This window comes from Haplochromis burtoni, unplaced genomic scaffold (assembly GCF_018398535.1).
Source record: "Haplochromis burtoni strain Fernald_Lab_line unplaced genomic scaffold, NCSU_Asbu1 Contig_1305, whole genome shotgun sequence".
NCBI lineage: Eukaryota > Metazoa > Chordata > Actinopteri > Cichliformes > Cichlidae > Haplochromis > Haplochromis burtoni.
Genome location: NW_024583666.1, coordinates 37,195 through 48,296, shown reverse-complemented (window position 1 = coordinate 48,296; position 11,102 = coordinate 37,195). Strand labels below are relative to the sequence as shown.

At 40.8% G+C, this 11,102-nt stretch overlaps 1 protein-coding gene across 1 annotated transcript in view; it reads right to left on the bottom strand.

Annotated features, from left to right (window-relative positions):
• Window positions 1-10,096, bottom strand: part of LOC102300018 — a gene marked incomplete in the record, with an annotated part of 16,715 nt that extends 6,619 nt beyond the window's left edge. Inside the window, 4 exon segments of the mRNA XM_014331017.2 lie at window positions 1-3,583; window positions 7,163-7,343; window positions 7,711-7,772; window positions 9,351-10,096. Of these exon segments, the coding sequence (XP_014186503.2) occupies window positions 1-3,551 (3,551 nt within the window).
• Between the last annotated feature and the right edge of the window lie 1,006 nt (window positions 10,097-11,102).

The window sequence follows — 11,102 nt, the reverse complement described above, 5'->3', positions numbered from 1 at the left end:
TCCATTGGATCACTAATTTCAGTGTCTTCTGTGTTCATTGAGTCATAGATGGCCTTGAAGAATGAAGCAGGAGGACCTCGTACAAATGTCTGATGTCCTGTAGATAGGAAGCCATAGTGACTGACGTGGCTCCAGATCATGGTGAGAATAATGTTCAGGTGCTGCATGGACACCATGGGGCTGGACAGGTATGTCAGCTGCACTCCCTGATCCAGCAGCAGTGAGTCCACTTCATCGATAATGATGCACTGAAAGTTACGATCAGGTCTCACATCCTTCATCTCAAATATTTGGCGAAGGTGATCAGCAGCAAAGGCTTCAATGGTTCCATAGACCACGTCCTTCTGATAGCATTCTTTCCGATCTTTATCCTCATTTTTATTTGTGTTTGTGTCGACTGTAATGCCAAAGTATTTGTAGAATTTTGCCCATTCTTCAGCATCTCTTTGGCATAACACGGAGGAGCTGGACACCACATCCACCTTTTCACCTCTAAGCACATGCAGCACTGCAAACATTGCTATGACACAAGACTTCCCTTCTCCAGTTCCCATCTCCAGGAGCTTCCCAGTGTCAGACAAGGCCAACAAGCACCAGCTTATCATCTGAGTTGCCCTGGGAAACCACTTCCTTTCATCTTTGTGGAGGTGTACAGCATTGCATAAGACTGCAAGAACTTCCTGAAGGTCCTCTGTCTCCATGCTGTGACTCAGAGTCCTAGCTCGCCGTATATCTCTCTGTTTTTTAATTTCACCAGTTTCGATGAGGTTTGTTACATGAGTTACTATGTTGTATGATTTACTCAGTGTTTGTTCGTCAATTTCTTTCATCTGCCGTATTTCATAAAAAAGGTTGTCAATGCTTTTAGTTTTCTCATCTTTAAGGCTCTTTTCTAGATGCTGGATCAGATTCTTAGTTGTGCATGAATCTATGAGCTCAAGGAGAGATTTATTGTTTTCATCTTTCCACTTGGAAGAAACCTGATATGTTTCCACCAAATGTAAAATCTTCATGATGGAAATACAGCTTTTATCATGATGGTGTATAGTTAATGCTTCAAGAACGTTTAAGGCCTCTACTGGTGACCAAAGCCTTTGTTCCCCAAGATTTGAAACCATCTCAAAAACTCCTTTGGTTTTTTTTTTTTTTGAGTTTTGAAATTGTTCCACACAGGCAAATAAAATCTCCAAACACCATTTGCCTGCAGGATCTGTCATGTTTTTAACAGCTTCTGTTTCACTAACAAAACTTTTCATCAGATTCTCCAGAAAGGTCAAAATGAAGATCTCATTAAAAAGCAGTTCCTTTCTGGTGATTTTCTTTGAGATTGTGATGATTTTATTGTCAGTGATTGTGTCTTTGTTTAGGGTACTGTGAAGGACCTGAAAAAGGACCTTAATAAACATGTGTATCAGTCCCACATCTTCACCGTGAAATTTACTCATGAGGTTCTGCAGGACCTCCGCAGCAAACACCAGAGAGTCATCGTCTTTGAGTCTTGAAAGTTCCAGAGCATGCAGAGCACTGAGACTTTGTTTTTCAATAATGAATCCACGACTAAACGGTGTATGCCCTGTTTCCATTGCCTGTATGCCATGTTGAACATAATCTGACACAAAATCATCCATTGTACCATAAACAATGTCTGCTTCATAGACATCCTGGAATGATGGGTCAGTCTTCTTCATGTTTGTGTTGATTGAAATGTCAAGGTGCTTGTAGAAGTCAGACCACTCCTTTGTTTGCTCCTCTGAGTGAACATCAGAGCTCAGCACAATGTCCAGTTTGTTTCCCATGCAGACTTGCATGGCTGCAAACATGGCTGTAACACATGGGTCTTCTTCCACACCAACCAGTTGTACCACTCTACTTTTCTGAGTCAGCACCAGTCCACACCACCGCACCACCTGCCTCACTGTGGGCCACCAGCCTTTTATGTCGAACACTGCTTTGCAGAGCTGACACAGACACTTCTGTATGTTGTCTGCATTCAAAGATTCACATTTAAATGAATCTTTCATAAAAGTTTCTTCTTTTGGTACATTTTCTGTGTATTTCAGGACACCGGTGTTAATGTTTTTTATCATATCAATGACAGAGTCATCCAAATTCCACAACATTTGTACTTCTGCTAAAACTGCAGTTACACTGTTCTCATCATTTCCTCTTAGAGTCTTTTGGAAATCTTGACAAAATCGCTCAGGAGCAGCAGATTCAAGGAGCTGGATTAGAGAGTGCCCACAGTCATCTATCCAGTCTGGTGGTATGTCATACACTTGTACCAAGGTAAGGATTTGAGTTATGGAATCATCATCCGCATATTTCTGTGACAGTGCTTTAAGCAGAGTGACTGCCTCCATTGGAGTCCATTGGTTTCTTTGCACAAGTTTGAGGAGCATTTCAGTAGATTTTGAGTGGGCTTCTTTTCCATTTAGATCTGTGAGTGTGGATAAGAGAAGCTTTAAACACTGGATTTCCATCTTTAAAGTGAACACAGAGGCTCTTCCAACTGTACTTTGCAGTGATGATGTAAGGGTGCTCAGAAACTCAATTATAAAGAGGTTCTCAGTGGAAATCTCATATTTTGCCCATTTTTTGGCTATGAAGCCGGCATCACTATCAGATCTTCCGCTGTCATTGAAAAGGTGCATCAAGTTCAGATACAGGGCTTGAGTCAAGAGGAAACTCTCAAAAACACCACTTGCTGATTGGCTGATGGATCCCAAATGGGACTGCATATGATTGGAGATGCTTTGTAGGGAAACTTCTTCAGATATTTCCAGAGACAGAGCACAGAGTTCTGTGATGAATACCTGAGTGTGCTGCAGAGTGCTAATGGATGGAGGAGCATTAATCCACTCATCAAACAGAAGTTTGTCCAGGACTGAAAGGATCTCACTGAGCTGATCAGCTGTGAGCTGAGTCAGACTGAGACTCAAAACCTCAACACTGCATTTTGTAGAAAGAATTTCAAGAAGCTCATCACTGCCACTACCTGATTTATAGTTAGCTTCAAAGTCATCCAGATGCCATATTAGAGCATCTCGCTTGGTTTCATATTCCTGAGAAATGTAGCTGCTCAATTGTTTCTCAAGCTGCTCTTTGGCTCGTTGGTGAGATTCTTGTAGTCTTTGATTCAGTTTTTCTTTCTTCCTCTCCTCCTCTCTTCTCCTCTCCTCCTCTCTTCTCCTCTCCTCCTCTCTCCTCCTTTCCTCTCTTCTCTTCCTTTCTTCTTCTCCTCTTCTCCTCGCCTCTTCTCTTCTCCTCTCCTCCTCTCTTCTCCTCCCCTCCTCTCTTCTTCTCTCCTCCTCTCTTCTCCTCATTTGCTCTTGATCTCTGATTGGCTTATTAAAGCAATATTCACACTCATATGCGTCATCGTGACCAACTGGTCTGTAGTATTCACCTCTATTGAACACATATACGACTCGACCATGAACCTCAGTTTTGTAAAGGTCATCAAATGATTTGCATGCAGGCAAGACTCGATCACATTTGCAGCATTTAAGATTATTGCCCATGTTACTTTCTGTTGGGACCTGGTTCCCCATTTTGATGACTTCAGCAGACAAGTTGCAGTTATCTGAAAGATAAGAAAAAAAGAGTGATTAAATGATCACAGACTCCGCTTTGTTTTATCCAGTAACCCTAGATTATTTCAGTTATATCTTGCCAAACATGTTTTGTGGTTATTAGAGTTTTTCTGAATTGCTAAAACACTAAACCCCATTCTCTAAACCAAATTCTTAGTGGCCTAAACTTATTTTTCGAATCAAACACTCTGTTAGCCAAACCTTAAACACGGTTAAGCCATTTAGAGACGATTTGCAAAACTCATCCACTCTTTTTATCAAACCCATAAACACATGCTCAGTCACTAAACACATTTCACACGTGTATTGCAAAACTGTAAACACTGGCAGGGGTTCTGCAACATCATGCAAACCTGTGGACATATAACACTACACATCTCCTGACATTTCTTGGTGGGCTACAGGATATTACGGCTGCATGTGAAACATATTTCATGTTATTTTTGTTATCTACATTTAGCATTTCATATCACTCTAACCATGGTAATTCTTTTGTTAAATACACTTACAATAACTATGCCCACATGCCCTGGATGCTGTGTCTTGAATTATTTGATGTAGTGTCTAACAAATGTTTTGTGGTGAATATACTTTTAGTTGTTGTGTTTATGATGTGAACACATTGTTTGGTTTTGAACACAGAATAACAGATTTTGTGTCATGAGCTGGCTGTGTGGAGGCAGAAGAGAACCCAAACGCAAAACTCACGGAGACTGGAACTGAACTCAAAAATGCTGCTTTATTGCAGAAGTGCAAAGTAACAGAACAAAAACCAGGAATATGAACTGAAGCACGAGGGAACAGAAAGCCACACAGGTTCGGGGAAGAGACATTGACGACGCAACACTGGACTGGGGGAGACATGCACATAAATACACAGAGGGTTAACGAGGGAAGTGGGAACACACGGGGACACAGCTGACACAGATAACCATAACGAGACAGGGCGGGGTGAACATAACATGACGTATACAGGCGCGAGAGTCACAAAATAAAACAGGAAGTACACGGGGGTTCAGACAGGAGGAGAGAGAGAGCACAGGGAGAACATAGACATAACGGGCAGAGGAAACATGGAATAAACACAAAGAGAGACGAGGGCTCATAAATACACAGAGGGGCACACAGGGGGTAAGAGTCACGAAGGGAAAACACTTAGGGAACAACACAACAGGGCAACTCAGGAAACATGGCCTAAATAAGGAACAAAATACAAAAATACAAGAAACTAAGAATACTGGGCCAACATGGCCCAGGATCATGACATTTTGAGATAATTGTTTGATTTCAACTGAAAAGTCTGGGGTTTTGTGAATGCAGTTAAGATTTTTGGATTTGTGTTTAAGGTTTTGAGAAAATAGGTGGAGGTTTCAAGAAATGTGAAAAGAACCCTGAAGCATATAAATACAGTTAATAGCTAATACCCTTTAAAAAAGTTGATTCTCTTCAGGGTTAGGTGGTAGAGGTTAGGGTGAGTAAGTTGTTCCGGGCCCTTACAGGCAGAAAAAAAAAAGGATGGAAAGTGTTCACTTCATTCCAAAATAATCAGTTGCCTTGAACTCTCTGAAGTTTATGTTTTGATATGTTAATATCTATAGGGTGTGAAATACCATACATGCTGTCAATGGAAAATTGTACTTAGTAGTCAATATAATCTTTTAATGATATATGTTTATATATGATAGAATACTGCATGATGACCTTTTTATGACTCAGACTGTTGTTCACTACAAGACTTGTTCTGTTCCCTCTTATCATACAAAGAAGGAGCAGTTTCTTCTTCTAGCGATGATAAGAGCTGAACAAGCAGTTTCACCCCCTACCAGGAACAGGAGCCACTTCTCTCTTTCTCACACACACACACACACACGTCATGAACAAATGTATTTACTGTTGTATTATCCTTGTATATAAATAAAGACCAGAGCAGTAACAGAGCGCGAATCACAGGACCCCCACTCTCGTGTGAGCGCTCTGTGACTGCCCTTGCAAGTAAAACCTGCAGCGTGTGTGTTTCCAGTCTCTGACTGTTAGCTGAAGAAGTGTCTTTAGAATACATCTCTTGACACAACTTTTTTTATTATGTTACAACTTCAACTTGCAATACATGTATTAAACCTAATTTAAGACTGGAAGTCTTTGCTATGTGTTGTGGCTGTCTAATGAGTGGAAAAGAGAAATACTTTTAGTTCATCTTATCATGATGTAAACAAACAGTTTATTCCATGGGCCCTGTGTCATTGAGCCAGGGATTTGATTTTTGGGCATGTTTGGGTTTTTTTTCTCATTTTATATCTTTTTATTATAATTCTGTGTTCCTGTTCTAAAGGTCTTCAGGTTCATTCTGGGTAAAGATGAGTTCTGTGTTAGCGAGCCATAGTTTTCTGTTTATGTTCTAGTTTCCTTGTGTCTCTGAGTTTTGTTATCTATTTTTCTGAGTCATGTGTTCTTGTTTGATTATGTTAGTTCCCTTTGTGTATTCTCTGTGTCTTTCCTTCAGTGTCTCCTTTGGAAGCCAGCCTTGTCTCCGTGTTTACTCAGTAGTGTGACTGTTTAGCTCCTAAGGTTTATATATCTAAGTCCTGTTCGCAGTGTTTGTTACTTTCTGTTTAATTAGTCCCTTGTCCCGTATGTAATGTTCAGTTTATGTTATGGTATGTTCAGTTTTCCTTTCCTTGACTTTTAAGTCTGTGATGAGTTTCAGGTGTGTACCCATCTGTTGCCTGTTCCCTCATCAACCTGTGTATATATAAATCTTCTAAGTCTCCTTGTGTTGCATTCTCCCTCTTGCTGTGTGTTTCCAAGAGTTCTGTGGGTTTTTGTCCTCATAATTTCCAGGTTTCCTATTTCATTAGTTCTTAGCTCCAGTTTTTTTCCTTGTCTGAAATTTTTTATTTTCTTTAATTTAGTTTCTAAATAAAGGTGATAAAAGGGGCTTCCTTTAGTTTATCCTTTGTCTCCGAGTCCTGCAATTGGGTCCTACTCTGCCTGCCATGCATCTTTACCTGACAGCTGTTTTTAAAGTGAAAACTGCAAGATTTGACAACACTTTTGATAACTTTTCTGAGATTTTACAATTTATGATGTTTGTGTAATTTGTCAGCATAACCACACTCTGATAGCATGTCCAGTGGCTGCACCTACAAAATAGCAGCAGTTTCTTAGTCAAGTTGGGGCATGGGGATGTTACTCAAAGTGCAACAGCTGACTACCGATTCCACAATTGAACTGTCTGTCTCTGTACCAATATGTGAAAGGCTTTCAATTCAGTTTGATTCAGCTTTATTTATACAGCACTAATTCACAAATGTAGTTTACACTCTACAATCCTAAAGGGAAAATTCCAACAATCAGCTAATGTGGTTCCTAGAATATTTATCCAGTTATTTATCCATTTCAGACAGGCACCCTCTCTGTTTTTAAGATTAGTCGTAAGATTTTCCTTTTTAGCAAAGCTTACAGTTAGGGGTGGATCAGGTAACCCTTAATCCACCCTTAGTTATGTTTAGGCTTCGAGGCATCTCATGATGCACTGAGCATATCTCCTTCTCTCACCCTTTTTCACTCACCAAGTGTTGGGGTAGCTGAAGATTAGGAGATAGAGTAGGTCATCTACTTATCAGAAGGTTGATGTCATGCCCTCGGGTGTCGGCAATTGCGGTTTGGCTATTCTTCCCTGCAGAAAGAGCTGCCAGCCTCTGGGCAGCGAATTCAGGATTCGAGCCTGCCTTTCCTCACGTGCAGCTTGTTCTGTTAACCAAGCACAGCAGTTTTAGGAGCAGCACAGACCTCCACTCTTCACCAGATCATACTAATAGCAGAACCAGCAGAACCAGGCCTGTTCTGGGCTTCTGCCAGTGGTTTCTTCCTGTAAAAAGGGAGTTTTTCCTTCCCAGTGTTGCCACATGCTTGCCCATACAACCCCCAACAATCAGACAACAAATTCAGGGTTGTCTGATTGTTGGGGGTTCTCTGTATTATTTTAGAGTCTTTACATTAGAAGCACCTTGACTGCTATTGTCATTTGGCGCTATATAAATAAAATTGCATTTATAATATATATATAATATAATATTTGTAGTTATACTTTTCTGTTAAAATACTTTAAAATACTTACAGTCAGACTAAAATGATTAATCCTCCGCTCCAGCCAGTTGAACTTGGAAGGTCGAACTGTGCCTAAGCAAAGAAAAATGTCCTGTCAGATATGACAATGCTACAGCTTTCAAATACCAGAAGCAATTATCAAGTCACTGGGCAAAAGTACAGTGCAATGAAAATATAACACCATTCAGTCTGTGAGCCTTAAGACCTATGGAATATATAGGAGAAATCAGTATGTTAACAAGAAAAAATAGCGAGGGACTCAACCGATCTTTAAAAGACTTTATACACACAACATCAAAAATAAATCACACACCTCTGCCTTCTCCAGGCCGAGAAGGAAATATGACCCAGCCAGAAAACCTCCCAGCAATCACACAAAGTTCTCAATCTTCGCCAGTATACTTAGCAACACAATCCTATTCTATGGGAGTTTTACGTGAGAGATCACTACACATTAGATCCCATTAAACCATACTCACATTAGGAAATCACAAACACCAGACTACAAGGTTTAGTTTCAGCTACACACACACAGCACTCGGCCCCCACATTTTCTTTCTCTTGCAGACACACATACACACACACTCCCTCCTCTCAGAGAGAGAAAAGAAAGAGTTTTCCTTTTTTCACTCTGCAACCACACAGGAGAAATTCAACAGACAGTTTATACAACAAATTTACACTTTATATACACCCACACACACGGATAATTCACATTCTATTTACACACACACACGGGCCCACACAAATGTAAGAAAACACCGTATGCCAGAACAGCTTGTCTTCTTTATTTCTATACCGGTATTAAAACACCATATGCCAGAACCGCTTATCTTCCTTATTCCTATACCGGTGTTCCAAAGTTTTTCAAGTAATTTAAAAGCATCCTACAGCCCAGGACCCCGCCTTGTCGATCGATTAAACGCTTCGGGACTGCCCTCCCGAGAGCGGTCAGATTCCTAAGCCCTAATTAATTTATAACTGCTCCCCGCCAGGCAACAGGGACCTCCACCAGCTGCGCGAAATATCCCAGTTCACGCTTTTGGCTTTACTTAAAGGTCACAAGTCCCCAACGTTAAAAGTTACAGCCGGGTCCGCGACCCTGTCAATCAAATAGCGCAGTGAGAAAAGTGATCCCCGAGATCACTATAGTTTTTAAGGGGTGCCCGGGCACCACCCGGGCTTTAACCGGACCGTGCGTCCACGATCAGGGGTCGCCGCCACACGCTGAGCAACTGCACTCCTAGGGGCCGCGCCCCAGTCCTAAGACAATTTATTCAAGTGTATTATAAGCATCACTGCAAGGTCTCCGCCTCCAGTTTAATTACCTGACGCCCGAAACCGCGTTTCTGCTAATCAATAAAAACCAAATTCCCTACACTACTGTTTGGCTGGCTGGCATCCCCAGTCAACCCACATCAGTTTTCACACACTGTCACACCTTGACTTAAACACATGACTTCTTAACTCAAAATTCGCTTCCCACAATAAACCGCAATAAATTTAGTCAGTCCAATGTTCCCTACTTTTAACACTAATTATCCCAAAATCACTATGGACAGACACCAGAAGCCCATACTGAGTGAATATTAAATTTAGTTTTAACATCCAATTCAGCGCCTTTGGATAAAATCAACAGGTGGCACTCACCTTCTAGTTCGCCTGGCGTGTCACTCAGATAAGCTGCTGGCCTTCCGTCCCTTTGGCACCTCCAAGTCGCACGCTCCTCTCCTCCCCAACCGGTTTCGGCACCAAAAATTGTTGAGATTGGTTCGAATTGGGCAAGAGAAGAAAGCAGACTGAGTCCAGGTAGGTGGCCAAAAATAGTGATCTTTATTTACACACTTGCGCAGAGTGTGGGAAGAAACTTGCAACAGCAAACTTCACAATCTTCACAATTCTTCGTCGAACAAACCGCTCCTCATCCTTATATTACCCTGATTACGTCACACAGTTAGATCTTTTACTGGCAAGGACAACAGTCTCCCTTTCTCGAGAAGTTCTCCTTATATGGACATCAACCCTTGCCTTTAGAGATAAACAAATGGAATATGTTATGCAATATTAGGAGACTGTGTCCAACAGATAGCCTGTCCTGAGACGACCCTCCCATTCTTAACAAGTGTGTGCGTGAACGTGCGTGTTTTACATAACTCAATATGTGCATGTTGGTGTAGGCCTGAATCTGTGTGTAAGTGAACCTAGCAGGCCTCCCTGGCCCCACAAGCTCGAGAGGTGATGTAGATACCATTTGCAACAGCTTAAGCAGATAGGAAGAACAATACAGAACAACCATAGACTGATAAAGTGATGATAATAGGCCTACATTAATATGTGCTCAAATTAACATAGATATAATATCAGAGATTACTCTGTCAACAGATTCAACAATGATAGATGATTGATCAATGATAGTTCTGATTATAAACTGTCACCATAAGAATACAAAATAAAATATCTCTTGTCCACAGCAGTCACTGAAACAATATGAAAAAAAGAAAACAAACATGTTAGATTTAGAAAACAATTAAACAACAAAAACAAAACAAGAATTTCTTGAAAATCCTCTATGAATATTCTTTGGGCTATAACTTACACAGAATTTTCTAGAAGACCTTCTACTGAGTAAAATCTTTAAGGATGTTAAATTACCTTCAAATAAAGATTTTGAAGGTGGAAAGATATGAGGAACTACGTTTGCTTCCTGTTACTGTGAATAATTCCACAACATTCCTTGGAAGTTGTTTCTGTGAACATTGTGTTATGGTTGATATTTATGTTTCTTAAGTCTTTCAAAAACCAAATATTGTAATGGTTTGCGGGGGCAGACTGTGTGTGGGTGTGTGGATCCCAGGAGCAGACTCAGGCGAGGAGACCACAGCTGTGTCCGAATTCAGTGGAAGGATGTTCCGAAGGACGTATTTGGAGGCAATGACGTCACAGCGATGTGACGAAGGCTGTCCGAATTCAAAGAGTACTCCAAATGTGGCAACAAATGCGTCCTACTTTTCCCTGAACTTTTTTTTTTTTTGTGTGTTGTCCCGTTTGGATCTTTAGCCATCTGAATTGTTGTCTTAAGGCCAAGAAAGATGCCAAGAAGATTTATTTTTACCAAGTGGATCATCATGGCCTTGCCATATTGGTCCATTTGATTGACCTTTAATATAATTATGTATTTCTTTTATTTTCGGTTGCTACAAACGGGACAGACATGACTGGGGGACAGGACAGGGAGAAAGAATGAAAGAAAGAAAGAGAGGGAGAGAAAGAAAAACAGAGGGGAGAAGAGACGGTGAGAAAGGGGGGAAGAAAGAAAGAAAGAAAAACAAACAAAACACCTGGATCACCTGTATGGAGAGAAAAAAAAACAGAAGAGAAAACAAACAAAAAAGAGCAACATAA